Source organism: Phalaenopsis equestris, unplaced genomic scaffold (assembly GCF_001263595.1).
Source record: "Phalaenopsis equestris unplaced genomic scaffold, ASM126359v1 Scaffold000197, whole genome shotgun sequence".
Classification (NCBI taxonomy): Eukaryota; Viridiplantae; Streptophyta; class Magnoliopsida; order Asparagales; family Orchidaceae; genus Phalaenopsis; species Phalaenopsis equestris.
In genome coordinates this window covers 252,504-268,461 of record NW_018164639.1, presented here as the reverse complement: position 1 = coordinate 268,461, position 15,958 = coordinate 252,504, and the positions used below count along the sequence as shown (strand labels likewise).

General features: G+C 33.4%; 1 protein-coding gene across 2 annotated transcripts in view; it reads left to right on the top strand.

Annotated features, from left to right (window-relative positions):
- Positions 1-13,496, top strand: part of LOC110022559 (double-stranded RNA-binding protein 8-like) — a 28,263-nt gene extending 14,767 nt beyond the window's left edge. For both annotated transcript variants that reach the window (XM_020721569.1, XM_020721568.1), the window contains 3 exons: positions 104-363; positions 10,661-10,874; positions 13,009-13,496. In XM_020721569.1, the coding sequence (XP_020577228.1) occupies positions 104-363; positions 10,661-10,874; positions 13,009-13,352 (818 nt within the window). In that variant the 3' untranslated portion in view covers positions 13,353-13,496. The remainder of the gene's footprint in view (positions 1-103; positions 364-10,660; positions 10,875-13,008) is intronic.
- The last annotated feature ends 2,462 nt before the right edge of the window (positions 13,497-15,958 follow it).

Genomic DNA, 15,958 nt, shown 5'->3' with positions numbered 1-15,958 from the left:
TCTCTCAACTTTATTAGCATCATAAATTTTGCAATAGCTCAGATCCTATTCAAGAATTATTTTGTTTTATGCTAATTTATATTCTTTTTCTTTTTGGTCTTAGTGGTAGCAAATTGCTATGTATTCAAAAGCCGGCTGCAAGAGTATGCACAGAAAGTTGGTATTCCAACTCCTGTATATGATACTTTGATGGAAGGTCCTTCACATGTACCTGTTTTCAGGTCGTCAGTGATTGTTAACAATGTCAAATATGATTCATTGCCTGGATTTTTCAACCGGAAAGCAGCAGAGCAGTCAGCTGCTGAGGTTGCTTTGGTGGAACTAACTAAATCAGGCCAGATTACAGAGAACATTCCTACAGTTGTAAGTTTGCATGTTTTTAGCTACTAGTAAGCATGACTTGTTTCATGAAAATAATGTTTTTTCATGGGTTTTCATGCTTTGTCGTTCTTTTTTCGGTGATTTCATTTAGATTGTATTTGAATTCAATTTTGTTACATATATTGATGTGCAGCTTGTTTGTACTTTTGTGCAAGGATTTATTCGTTGACCTCAAGCTTATTTTCAGTTAAAAATTTTGTTTTATGTTTGTTTAAAAGCTTACTTCTGCTTCAAATGACGAGCATGTGATGATTGTTTCAGTTATCCATAAATATTTTGACAATACAAGATATATTGATCCATGCAATAAAAAGTTGAAATGTTTACAGCTGCTATGTTAAGTGGAACTTTTGCATCCCTGTTCTTTGTCAAAGTTTTGAGAAAAATAGACTGAATACTGAATAAGCTCGATTGCCTTTTCCCTTTGCTTTCATTTCATTAATCATTAAATAACATTCATTAAATAACAATCTTACAATCTATTTTAGGTACAAAATAAAGTGCATAATCAATTTTACATAACTTAACAATACATATTCCTAATCTAAATATTCAGCTAAAAGGAAAATAAATCATAATAAAAATATTGAAAATATGGAAGTTTCTAATTATATAAAACTTCTAATTTAGCTGCCTGATTTCCTTCCTTCCTGATTGACATTCCCCCTCAAATTGATGCTGACTGATCAGAAAACATCAATTTGCTAACAAGAAACTGATAACACTACTAGGACAAAAAATCCTCAAGCCGTGAGTGTCGAAGCCTGAAAATGCTGAAGCCAAAGTGTGCCGAAGCCTGAAAATACTGAAGCCAAAGTGTGCCGAAGGCTGAAAATGCCAAAGCTCAAGAGTGCCGAAGCCCGAGAGTGTCGAAACCTAAAAAATGTCGAAGCCCAAAAATGTCGAAACCCAAAAGTGTCGAAGCCTAAAAGTGTCGAAGCCCAAGAGGGTCGAAGCCCAAGAGTGTCGAAGCCCAAGTTTTGCCGAAGCCTAAGAGTTCTAAGTTTGTCGAAGCCGAAGCCATCGATCTAGGAATGAGTGCCGAAGCCGAAGCCAAAGCGGACGAAGCGAAGCGTACGAAGCAGTCGAAGATGTCACAGAAGCAGCAATGCTTAGTGAAGAAGATTTGAATCAGACGAATAATAATACAAACATAAAAACCCTTTTTCAACCCAAGAATTCTTGTATTTCACAAGATGATACCCTAGAGTCCCTGCAGGCGGTGTGGAGCGGACAAAGGAATGTTCGTCGACTTCACATCGCAGTGGGTAATCGACGGATGTGAACAGTGAAGTGCGAGGATGGCTTTCGCCGTCTGGAGAGCGAGGCATAATAAGCTGAATTCCGAATAGGCTCGATTCCTCTAGCGAAGAAAGTCTGAATGTCGTGGTCGTTGACGAAGGAAACAATGAAGAGAAGGAATCCTATGGCGAACAATAACAATCCGACGAAGGAGTTCGAGATCTGGATCAGGAATTGATCAAGGTGCGTCGAGCCCTGCAGTTTTCTTGTTGTCTCCGGCCCGTGACCAAACATGGAGATTTCGTTCAGGTAGAACATCATCAGTGTTGCGCATGTCGTCGCTACCGCCTAATGAAGCAAGCAGATGGCGAAGAACGTCGATGATGGAGGCGATTGCGCCGAGGATGGTGACGCCATGGACGATTAAGCTGAAATTCTTCGGTAGGGTGAGCGGAGCCGTAACTCTAACCCTGTCGGCTAGCCCAGACACGAGGGGGAGAGGACATAGAAGGAGGAAAACGTAACCCTGGAGAAAGCGAATTGAAGGCGGAGAAGTAGTTTCCCCTTCCCGTAAGAAGGACGGCGAGAAGGGAGTTTTGAGGCTCCTTCAACGATTATCGGTAGTTAGGACAAAACTTGACTCTGATGCCATGTCAAAGTTTTAAGAAAAATATGTTGAATGTTGAATAAGCTCGATTGCCTTTTCCCTTTGCTTTCATTCCATTAAATAACAATCTTACAATATATTTTATGTACAAAATAAAATACATAATCAATTTTAGGTAACTTAATAATACATATTTCTAATCTAAATATTCAACTAAAAGGAAAATAAATCAGAATAAAAATATTGAAAATAAGGAAACTTCTAATTATAAAAAACCCTTAATTTAGCTGCCTTATTTCCATCCTTCCTGATTGACATCCTTAACCCTGTCTTTATTTCCATCCTTCCTGATTGCATCCTTAACCCTGTCTTTCTTTTTTTTTTCGTCATGTGTACTTTCCTTTATAGATTTTTTGATATAAGATTATATGAAATGTTTTTTTTTAAAATGATATTTTTCTGATGTTTAATGGTTCATTGGCAGGGTGAGCTTTACAAAGTTAATAATGTTATGATACTTGTGCGGCGTGTGCGAACATAGCTTTTGATAAGGTGCCAGGAAATAGGTTGAGGATTAGGGCACGTTGAAATGGTGTTCAAAGAAGCAATCTTGAAGGCTAGAGGATATCGTGGTATGAAAGGGCTAGGAGAGGTAAAATATGATACAAATTATAGTAGGTTGGATGTTGAAAACTATTGACTACATCACATGCATCTCTTAATTGCAATCAATGGTAAAGAAGGATTAAAGTTGTTGTAAATTAGTAGTGAGATTCAACACACTATATTAGGAAGAAAGTTTTTTCATTAATGTGCAACTTATTGCATTTGTTCTTTTATTTTCCCACCTTTCTCCACTTATTTTTTATCAACTATTTTTGTTCGATCTTTAGCCCATATCCTAAATGAACAAATTCAAACTCGACAAAGATCTTTTTGGTTCTCGAAGAATGAGGGGCAAAGGGATTGATCGAGAAAGATCTCTTGTTCTTATTAGAATGAGAAGATCGTGATTCCAGTTCTAAAAGCACTTTAGATGGCTCAAACTAAAGATTTAAAGTCTCAAAGTGGAGAGTTGGTGCTTTACGCTTAGGCACCTTGTTGATGATCTGGACGTACTTTTTCATTTCATTCGGTTGCCCTGTTTCAGTCCTTCTAGAAAAGATTCGTTACTCTATTTTGACTTGCTTCTCAACAAGCTACTAATTTGAATGGACGCTTCCCAACCACCGGTATCTAGATTAAGTAACGAAGGCTACCTAAAAAAAAGGGGAACCTATCCGTTCTGTGCCACAACCAGAAAAGAAAAAGTCTAGAAAAAAATCTACTCTTTTCTCTTTTTAAATTCTTATTATTCGAATGACTTCGAAGCACTAGAATCTCAAATTGAATGACTCTGAATTACTAGAATATTCATTACTCTAACTAGAAAAAAAAAGAGGCAGACTCATGAAGAGAAGAATCTTCAGAATCTCGTACTAAGCTTCTTGGTTGATAGTATGATATCGCTGCGTGACTTTTCAGCTGACTTCTTCTTTGATGCCAGTCTGTACTTGCTGTCATGTTGGCAAAAGCGGGGGTTTCGGCTTATTTAATTAACCGCTTGGAAAAGTTTTGTCTGTCTTCATTCATGTTGTAATGGGGTCGTTCTCTGCTGCATTGGTGTTTTCACTCCCCCTTAAGAATAACAATTTCTTGTTCTACCATTAGTGTTTGTTCTACCAATGACAAGATAGCCAAATCATTGAGGGTAGAACTTCAAATGATTGAGGAGCTAAAAAGATGTGATATTTGTTGTTTATTGTCACAACCCGATCCGGGGCTTGACATTAACCAAAACTGGTACAGACGATCAAACTCTGTGAATAAAAATTTCATTATTCTTTTTCTATAACTTGCTATTAACAGATGAAAAAATACCAATCAATAAAAATTAAAGCAAGATATTTAATGTTACCTCATTACTATTTGTCCGCGTGTTCTATAAATGTTATCTCTTATAACGCTCACGTTAATCACTTATTGAGCCTAGAAAGTTAGTTTAAAAGAATAATGAACTAAACTTGCTAGTGAATTTTCATACTCTTAAACTACAACAATGCAAAAGAAAAGAAAAAAAAAATGTATATGCCAATTAAACTTCTTAATAAATCAATGAACATTTAACATGTTATTCAATGAATTATACTAAATCAATAACATACTAATATTATTTTATATCTGTACAACCGTGTCGGTCAATTTTTTTGTATATGCCAGTTAAACTTCTTAATAAATCAATGAATATTTAACATGTTATTCAATGAATTATACTATATCAATAACATACTAATATCATTTTATATCTGTACAACCGTGTCGGTCAATTTTTTGAAAATTTGAAAATTGATTTTCAAAAATATAATTTAAATATAAGGTATATAGTTTGGGTTATAAAAGTAATGTGTTTTAATTTTTAGAAAATGAGACCGAATGGATCTCATTAGTCTAATAGTTTGCATAATCATGTCAGGTATCTTGAATACTACACATTCCGATAGATAAGTGTAGACCCGACGATAGACCGAATTCTGCAAACTAAGAGATTTGTGACATCCATTTGATCTGCGAATCTTTTATGTGACCGACAAGTTCCCTTATTTAATACAAAGATTAAATAAAGTTTATTTTACTTGGGTTCCAAATTCTCTATAAAGGCAAAACCCTAAGTTAATTATATCACAAATGACTGAAGTCACTTGAGAAAACTCTCGATAATGATCAAAGTTATTGGTCTTCAAGAATTTGAGGTTTAGGTTTTCACGGTAGGACGTGGAAAGACAAATGAGAGTGACTCAAATAGGAATAATTATTTTCAGGAGTCCAAATAAAGTAAAAGGTAGGGAATGCCATAGATCCTGAGGAGGGACCTCAGTAACTTCCCAAACTATCCTAATGTGTGGTTGAGTTTTGGAGACGATGTTATTTAGGTGTTTAATCTTGTCAATTTTATTATTTAAGTCTTCTTATGCAAATAGTCCGCAGAGATAAGAGATTTTACGTCGTTCTACACGACAACCTCAAAACCTAAGGCGAGTTAGGACTTATACTGCTCAGCATGACTGTGCAGGAGCTTAAAAAAGGGTGAGGATTTACATCGCGCTGAGCGAGCTACCTCGAAATCCTATGTGTTGTTTAGACTAGGAAAGTTTAGCTGGTGTAGACTTATTTTGCTGTTGTAGGATGACGACCACCTCCATTTGTAAACCATTCCAAGCTTCTTGCCGCACTGCCCACAAAGTTACTCTATGCTCATCGTCGAAGTAGTAGTCCTAAAGTCTAAGGTTCAAAAGATTTTACCAGGTGTGTTCCCAAGTTTTAGTTTTGTTGTCATTCAAATATTATGGGGGGGTTAAAGTTGATTAAAGTGACACCGGGGGTTTTGTTGTCATTCAAATATTATGGGGGGGGTTAAAGTTGATTAAAGTGACACCAGTTAGGATCACACGGTTCCCTCGTTTCGGTATCACTATTTTCTTTTGAGTTTACTTAGTCTAAATGAGTTTTAAAACCCATTTAAACCGGGGAGGTCTCGTTAGCAACCGTGGATTATCTCATCCGAGGGACTCCCGTAAATTCAAAAGTACGTTTTATGTTTTTGGTTTTTTTGTTGTTTTTGTTTTGAAAATGTTGTTTAATTTTTGAAAATCGTTTTGTTTTGAAAATAAAATTGTAATTAACACCTGCATAATATGTTAGAGCAAGAATAAATTGTAATGATAAAACATCAATAAATAAAATGTACCGGTGTACGTGATGTATCTGCTGCTGCTATCCCTGTTGCATGTTTAGCTCACTAAACATAATATAATTTGCAGGGAATTTAAATAAATTATAGATAAGAGAAGAAAACGACAAACAACTGAACAAGTCGTAATAATAGCTAGGAACTCCAAGCAGGTGATCCCACGGTTTTTTACAACTCTGGACTGCAACTAGTGAGCTAGTACGGTGATCCTACGACCTCCTACGGCTTTGAGCAACAACTAGGAAGTATGTACGATGATCCTACGACTTTAGACAACAGTTAGGAACTTCAAATAGCAAACAATAGTGGACAACACCTATGTGGCTTCCTACGAACCCAAACAATAGTGGACAACACCTATGTGACTTCCTACGAACCCAAACTATAGTGGACAACACTTGGGTAGCTTCCTACGAACCCAAACTATAGCGGACATCAACTGTTGAACCGGTTCAGCTGATTCAACTCTGGAGCCCCCACATCAATACATGTTTGATGACAACATGAGATAGTGGATAGAAAAAATTTTATTTTTATGTCCCATGGTGTTCATGTCCAATGAACAAGCTATACTAATAGAATTTGGTGTGAAATGCTGCCTATGGATTGTGTATTTTATTTTTGCTAGATATTGGATACATGATATTGATTTTACTCATTCTAGAATGTCTAGAATATCTAGTACTAATGCTTTCAAGACTCATGGGAGAAGTTTGTTCTAAGATTTACAAAAACAGTAAAGCTTAGTTTATGCAATAATTTAGTGCTCCTAATGGAGTAAAAGTTATTTGCCTATAGATATAAATATAGATATAAGCAAGAATGCATGAAATATACCTTAGTAGGTTCTGAGTTGAATGAGATTGTACCATGAATGTGAGTATGTATTATGTTAAATTAATGTTGATTGATTTTTAAGATATTTGTTTTGATGAGATTTTCATTGAATTACCACCACTTGGGGACATACAAGATGATCTGATTTAAGTCATGGGCCATCATTGCCTAACTTGCCTCATTATTGTATGAGTCTAACTAGACATGCCCAATTTATGAATTAAAAGACAAGTTAATGATTTGGTTAAGAAATTGTTCAAAGAAAGCATGAGTCTTTATGCAGTACTAATAATGCTACGTCTAAAAAGATTGGAGTTTGGCATATGTGTGTAGGTAGTATAACCATCAATAAAATCACTATTAAATATGAATTGCTAATACCTTTGAGATGATATCCTAGATATGATGAATGATATCATGGAACTTTCTAATATTGATCTGAGAATGAAACATGGTGATCAGTAAAAATTTACTTAAAAAAAAAAAGTATTATACGAATGAGCAATAATGATTTATTTTGGATTATCATTACATTTGGTATTTTCAAGAGATGATAAACCATGTTTTGCATTCTTTTATTAAAGAATTATTTGAGGTTTATCCATGATTTATAATATAACAAAAGATGACATTTGGTATATCCTAGGAAAGTATTTGGTGCGTCCTAGGAAAGTATTTGAGGTTTTGAAAGTTTGAGAAATTATATTTGAATTTAAATAACTATTTTTTGTCACATTATTTCTAATCTTTTTAGGATTTGTTATATTTTTTATGAATTTTCTATTTACTAAGTAGGTTAAGGAATTTAATGATTGACCGACACTTGTTAATAGGCATAATATTCATAGTTTTAACCAGTGGGTTACTTTTATATATGATTTATTAAGAAACTAGTGCTGTCATGACTCTATTCACCAATTGTCTTAAGAAAGAAGAGCTGAAATGGTCTTTTGATCGTGCTTTTACTAAAATCATGGAAACACTCATTAATGCATTTATACTAAAATTTTAATTTTAATACGGTGTTTTAGATTTCTTATGGTGCATGTGGTGTAGGTATTTGAATTTTCTTGTTAAGTTGGGAAGGCACATTAATGCATTGTTTAGCGAGAAAATGAAATGGAGCTAATAATTTTATTTGAGTTATGATACGGAGTTCTATGATGTGTAAACTCTTCATAACCAGAGGCACTACTGGTCGCCTGAGGAGTTTGTGTTTACTCACACCATCAAGCTTTGATATATTTGAATTCTTAAAAAATTAGATTGAGTTGTTAAAGGGTTGAATTTTTTTAGTAATGTACTTTAAGTTTGTGTTATTCTGAGAGATTTTTGGAGGAGTCACTAGTTTAGGAATTATAATGGAGTCCTAGACTTTATCAAGATTGGTTGCCGAGTTCCTTTGTTTTTCCCTGTGAATTACCATGAGGTCTGTATGTTAAAACAGCGCTTGAAGCTTGGAAATCATCTAGCACAGGTTCTCTGTTTTTTCCATCTTTTTAACGTCAGTTAATCTCCTTCTAACTTGTTGCTGCTTGGTGTTTTTTGGTTGTTTAAGGCAGGAGGGCTGGAATTTCCTGCCAAAATGTCAGGGACAAGAATTTGAGAAAATTAAGTGGAGATCAGAAATTTTCATCTTTTTTTTTGGGTAAATTAGATGTCACAAAGAATAATACTAAGAAAACTTCTAGACCCATAGAAAATTTATAATAAGGAGTACAAAGTGACTGTTGGAACAATTAAACGACTCCCAAAAAAAAGTTACTCAGAAAATCTTAAAAAGATCATATATCATGTATATGTTCTTGAGCTTTTTATAAAATCTAAGATCATTCATACAACATAAGCTCGATATGTATGAGGACATTCACAGGCAATTGGGCAATAATTTTTAATAATTCTTAGCTTTCTATTGATGTAAACAGGAGATATGTGGAGTTTGTCTAGGAATAAATTTATGCTGCATGCAATTATAACAAGGCTTCCTTTATGAACCTTTAAATGTAATACAATCAAGGCCATTTGAATTTTGGCTGCACATTGGGATGAATGCCTAAAAATTAAAAATCTTGGAAATTTTAGCATTAATCCAATTTTCAGTATATTTGAATTTACCTTATTGAACATGTTGCCAATTCTTTGATTCTCTTCTCTTTCTAACTTATTGTTAATCCAAATCCAATGCCTTGCTATATAAAAAATTGACTTAGCTTACTCTTGAGTCTATGTTTATGTTGAGATTGCATTCGTTGTTGTTTTTGGGTTTTAAAGATAATTTATGTGTTGGTTTGACACGCATGGTTTGTGAAGACTTGTGAATTATATTGTCAAATGTACAAAATTGATGTCTTGATTTGTTTAATGATACTACTTATTATATTCATTGGCTCAAATCTTTTGTCTAAATTGGCCATATTTAATGGTGATCTGCATGTTTACACTTACATCAATCGAAGGATTGATTTGAGCAAAAATTATTATAGTAAGTTTATTTTATTTCATTTTATCATTATATATTTTTAGTATTTTGTACAAGCTTATGATTGATGCATATGCGAACTGGATGTTTCCTCAGTTATTAATTCCATATTGATGAGGCTATTATATTTGGTTTGGCAAAATTTCTGCGTTAGTTTGATTGGTGATTGGATCAAGTTTTTGATCGGCTGGACTATTGCATTGTTGTTTTGATATGGTTTAATTTTTGTATATGGGCTATGCATGAATGTCTGGATATAGGCTGATTGTTGAATTTTTGGATATAGATGACAGGAAATCCAATTTCGCCCTATGTTGTTTCATGCTGTAGATTATCAGATTCCTTTGGCTTATATTAGCCGTTGGCTGTGGGTTCCTCTACTTATCTTGCAATGCAACACTATATTTAAAGAACCTATCTGGACGATTAAAAATTGAATTTTAGCTCGCTAAATGAGTTTTGATTTTGTCAATCTTATCTATGGATCTATGATTGTAAAATTTATAATGTGATAGTCTGTGACTCAAAAAACTTTTATTCAATAAAGTTTTATATTGTAGTTTCTTATGCTTTTTGTTGCCTTTTGTCCTTCAAATACTACTTTTTTTGCATGATTTATTCATTGCATCATGCTAGTTGCATTTGGACCCTTGGATGCATAGAAATCTTGCATCGATAGATCTTGTATTTGAATCAACAAGTTAACTGATGTTGCAAACTTAGAATTGGACTTGAATAGTGTTAGACCTGGATTGATATGAGCTTTGCTCAATATTTAGATCATAAATTTTATGAATATCAATGCATATTTGCATCTTTATGCACATGTTATTTATGATATTTTTATGCCTCTACAAATGTAGATTTGTTTGTAGGGCTGCAGTGTAACTTGAATATAGTTACGTATCAATTGTTGGCTTGACTATTAAATTTTTTATCGTTTGGAATGGGGAGGAGGATTAGATGAGATTGGGAATCCAATTTTGAAATGAACTGCAACTAAGCAGAAGTGAAGAGGAGAATTGTGCCTGATTCAGAGCTACTTTTTGTTTTATTGTGTTTGCCCTGGGAAAAGAAACTCACAAGTGCGAAAGAGTTTGGAACTTTTTCTATTCTATTGCAGCTTCAATAATGCTTATCGTAGAAATATAAATGAAAATCACTAATTGAGGTTTTTGTTACTATAAAAATGCAAATTTACATTTTAGATGGTGTATAAGCCAAACAAAGCAGGTCTGCCTTATCAATTTTGATCTGTTGAAAGTGTTGGGAGTAGTTTTTTCTCATGTTTAATCATTTTCTAATACAGTGAAAATACTTTATCCAGCATGAAACAGGTCTATGTAAGAATTTGCTTCAAGAATATGCTCAGAAGATGAACTATGCAATTCCTTTATATAACTGCACCAGGCAAGCCACAGGAACCAATAGTTTCATCTGTACTGTTGAGATTCATGGTATCCAATACATCGGCGCTGCTGCTAAAACAAAGAAGGAAGCTGAAATTAAAGCTGCACGAACTGCTCTTCTTGCAATTCAAAGTACGTAATATTATTTCTTTCTCTTACTATTGCTCGGTCTTTGGATCCTCTCTATGCGAAGGACCCCTTATCATATTGAGATGTTGGATTTTGATTTGAACTTGAAAATAATCCAAATTATTGATTTTGTTAACACTCTGTTGTCTGAAAAAATGGAACTACTCTAATGAAATTTCTTCAGATTTATTTTAGATTTGCACCCCATATCTTGCGCTGCATAGAAATGTAATTTTCTCTTAAGTTTGTGCCGTATTGAACGGTATGGCCTACCTGGATGTCTGAAACAGTGTTCTGAAGACATTTATACATCATGAGAAGAAGAATTCCGAAATTGATGGAAAATTTTTCCAGGAAGAAGAAGTTTGTTATCAGCCTCCAAACCTGCAAAGTTTTATAAAAGTCAGGATTTCCTTAAACCCATCTTCATTTCTTGAATTAGAGTTTGCATTTAGAATGTAATTGAGAAGAGAAAATTATAAAAGTGAGTTGAGATTTTCTTATAAACTCATACTAGAAAATCTCCTTTGGTAACACCAAAGAATCCTAAGGTTAACAAATACTTGCATTGAAAGAGGAAGACAGAGTGCAAACTTTTCCATTGTTAGAAACTTCCAACAACATGCATATCAAAGAAGCATATAAAGGTAGTAAGTGTTTGCTAAGAAGAGCCAGAAGAACTTTATAAGAAAAATTGATATTAATGGTACAATTTTAATGAAATTTTGTATAACTTATAAACTAGAGATTTCTCCCTCGATCCATTTTCCTGTGGAACAAGGTAGAGATGTTAACCAGTTTTTTCATTTTAAGTCCAAAAGTGATTAAACTTCACACTTTCAAATGATTTCAAGAATTATTTGATTGAAAATGGAAAAATTCAAGTTTCCACTCTTCAAATGCGCAGAAATTCGCATTTTTACTTTTAATTAACAATAAAATGGTATTAATATATGGAAGGGTGAGTTGGAATATTATTTTACTTAAAAAAATAATATAGTAATGCAAAATTAAAATAAAGGTGGGTAAAAAATAAAATCTAAGTTCTCATTCTTCATACACGCGTCCTAATTCGCTTTTGCAACTCTATCATCTCTCGGTGTAGTTTTCCGTGTAGTTCTTCCAAAAGATCGATGAATACGAGTTGTGTATATGGAACATACTGTCAAATTTTGTTGGGTGCCCTACAAGCAACTCTCGAACCCACTATCACTAAATTATGTCGATGTCATATATGGAGAACAAGCAATATATGAGTTGTAGTACTCATACATTAGGCAAAACGCAGCAGCAATTCTTCTTCTGCGTCTTTCTCTATCCATGTATTTCATTGTCTATGTAGCTAACACATATTAGGTCATTGGTGATTCATGTCCATGTTATTCATTGGTGATTGATGTCCGAGTCGAAGAGAATACTTGAGTATTGCCAAATTACTACTATTTGGTCAGCAGAGAACCTAGTGTGATTGAGCCGTGAGCTTAAGCAACTTGGCTCTACTAGTTAACAAATGAGCCAAACTTCTTAATTACGTCTGGCTTTTAAGTTATTAATCCAAACATGGCTTAAATGTCTTTTATACATTGTAGAATATACATGGTATCATGTGTATATGTGCATATGCCCATTATAAATATAAATATATGTATGTATATGCACTCATTAAATAAACGGGATTATAAAACTAGTCTAATTAAAGCTAATCATCCATATAAATATGACCAAACACGAACAGTAAGTTTTTTTTTTTTTAAACAGCCTTACTGATTTTAGCAGGTTGACCAGATCATTTTGTGTGCTCTCGCATCTCTAACCCAACCAATCCATGGCGTAAGCTTCATCTTTTTTTAGGGGCATTTACATACATACCACTCAATTCCTATGTATTAACATATCTAACACCTAAACTTTATTTATTTTTTTATATTTATACCGCTCAAATCTTTCATATCACACCAAAAATACTTCCATTTTAAAAGTGAAATACACCTTCTCATGTACTAGTAAGGTGGCATATATGTAAAAATTGAAATTTAAGTATTAAATATGCAAATACATAGGAACTTTGTGGTATGTATGTAAATATTCCCTTTTTTATTAAATATTTGACAAGCTGTGCTTCACTTCTGGATGCCAGGTTCATCTTTGGCCGGAATGCACGGTGCCTCCCCCTATACGGTGCTTCCTGGCAAGAAGAAAGGAAAAGAAACCGAACAATCACAGCCTGAAGCAGCAGCAGCAGCAACAGCAAAGCCGTTGAAGCCAAAGAAGAATAAATTCAAGAAGAAATGGCCCAAAAGAAGAGTTTCGAGAAGAAAGAAAGATCAAAACTTAGCTAAATCAAGCACAGATGAGACTGGAGAAGTTAATGCAGGAGTAGTTTGTCCTGCCCTTACCATTGAGGATCACACAGTCAAATATTTAGAGATGTTGGACAAGGAGATGAAGTTACAGTTACAGGCACAGCAGGAGTTATACTGATCAAGGAATGGAGATTTGTGATTAGTTTGTGTAATTTCTATTTATATTGTTGGTAGGAGTTAATTGGGGTTTTATTATTGTATTGTCTTGCATAGAGAAGTTTGTGGAAATATTTGGTATAATGGTAGTTACTTTTACTTTTTTAATTATGTAATTTGCAGTTGAAATTATTCTTAGATAATTTCAACAAAACGCTGATAAACTTTGTCGTTAAGCTTATTATGTGTGAGGTTATACGCATCAACAAATGTGTTTTTGAGGGTTGGAAGGGATGACTTGTGCAATTACATACAAGGTAATCAATCTGTTGCTATTTATAAAATTTACATTATCTTGATTTCGTTCTTTAATTTCTTCAGCTAAATATTATATTTTAAAATTTCGAAATGATTTTGATTGCGGCACACTTAAGATATGATAATGTAGGGTCTGTTTAGGGCATTTGCAACTTATCAACTTATTAATTATGCCTTAGGAATTTGCTGTGGGGAAACTGTTGCTGGGAAGCTGACTGATTGTTTGTTTCAGTTGATTGAAAACATTTGTGTGGAAGTTGCTTTTGGATAAATGATCATTCTGTTCCTTTTTAGTAATACTGTTTATAACAGAATTATTGTAATTATATGTAATCACAGTAATTTTTTGAGGCAATCTATTTTAGTGCCTCGTTTCAGAGTGTGTATGATTGAAAAATATGCATTTCTAAACATAACATTCACAATTTGGTTTGAATGAGTATGGTCAAATAGACCCCAACTATAAGTATTTCCTAGCAGCGACTATAAAAATGATGACAAATATAATTTGTTGCTCTTTCTTACAATATTTTCTCATTATATGCTTTAAGAGATATCAGTAGTTATGCATAATATGCCATCACAGTAATTTTTTTGAAGTGATCTAATACACTGTCTCACTTCAGAGTGTGTATGTGTAGATGAAAAATATGCTAAATTGTGATACCGGAAATATGAACGAAAAATTTACTATATGGTGCAAATTCACGAGAAACGAAAATTTCTCAAAGAGAATATAGGGAAATGTGCTACCGGAGGAAGATGGTGTACAAAACGATAGGCTGGGGCAGATATCGTAGAAGGTGTGTTCTCTGCCGGCAAAACACAGCCCCAAACGATGCAGATTATCGGCCCCATGCCGCGCCACACGAAAACAACTGCCCTAAACGAGGCCACAATTTTTCAATTTGTTAATTAAGTAAAAAAAAAAGTCGTGGAGAATGGCATTAATTTAAATATATTTTAGAAAATTACACCACCTAATTTATTTTTTGTGTGAATATTTTATTTTATTTTGTGCTATTTTAATTGATATATTGAGAAAAGATTATTAAATTTTCATTTATATATAAAAAAAAAATCTCAAATTTGTTGTCAGGACAACCAGATTCTGCCCTTGGCTATGTATATGGATGTTTATATACATTTATATATTGAGAATAAATATCTTAATCACAAGAGCATTTTCTTAATGAAGGATGGTTCTAAATAAGTTGCACAATCAATGGTGCTCCACAAAATATATAAATAAAATATAATGTAATCTACTTCCTCCAATTTACATTTTTTCTTAAATAATCTAAGCTTTATCATCTTGTCTTATAAAAAACAACAATAATTTGACATAAAATTCTCATTAAGATCTATAATTTCGGTTCAGCTTGAACTTCGGCCCAATACAATACCTATATATTTACACATCTAACTTCCAAATTTTAATAATTACATTTATAACGCTTAAAATATTTAACATCAAATACAAAATTTCACTTCTATTAACTTTTTAAAAGTCAAAAGAATTGTGTGGTGTAAATTTCGAAAAAACATTACATCAGGACTCCGCACGTAGTGTTACGTGCAGATTCCAATGAAATTACGTTGTGGAGGTGATCGGCCCGGTAACAAAAGAGAATATTCACATCGTGTTATTCAAGTGTTATTGTGTGTTATTTAAGTATTATTGATGTGTTATTGTGTTATTATAACACCGAGAATATTCCCAAAACACAACAACACCTGAATAACACAAATTAACACGAGAAGAATATTTCATTGTGTTACCGGGCCGATCACCTCAACGATAATTTTATTGGACTAGACATCTAACTCTACGTGCAGAATCGTGATGTAATATTTTTTGCGTAATGGATTCTTATGAAAAGTAGCATAACATGTTAAGCCCTTCAATTAGTCCACAATTGTAGACTTGTAGCAATAAAATATGCTAAAGTAAACTTTTATATATATATATATACGGCTCTGAGCTTCTCAAATACTCTATTGACGGCCAAATCTTCATATCTTTTACTTTCTCAAATATTCTATTCCAATTCTTCCAAACCTTTTTTTTTTGTTTTTTGGCAAATTTATTTTAAAAAGAAAAAGAAAATGTATAACCAACCTTTTTGGAGAGAATTACATGCAGAAAGAAAAAGAGTAGCAGAATAAAGGGTGTGAGCACGAATCTCAAGACATTTATTTTTAACTTCATTATGTGCCGATATGTTTAAATCTTGCATTTTTTATTATTTGAAATCTTAAATCTGATGATGATTAATTATAGCTTCCTGATCCAGATGCGTTTGATTT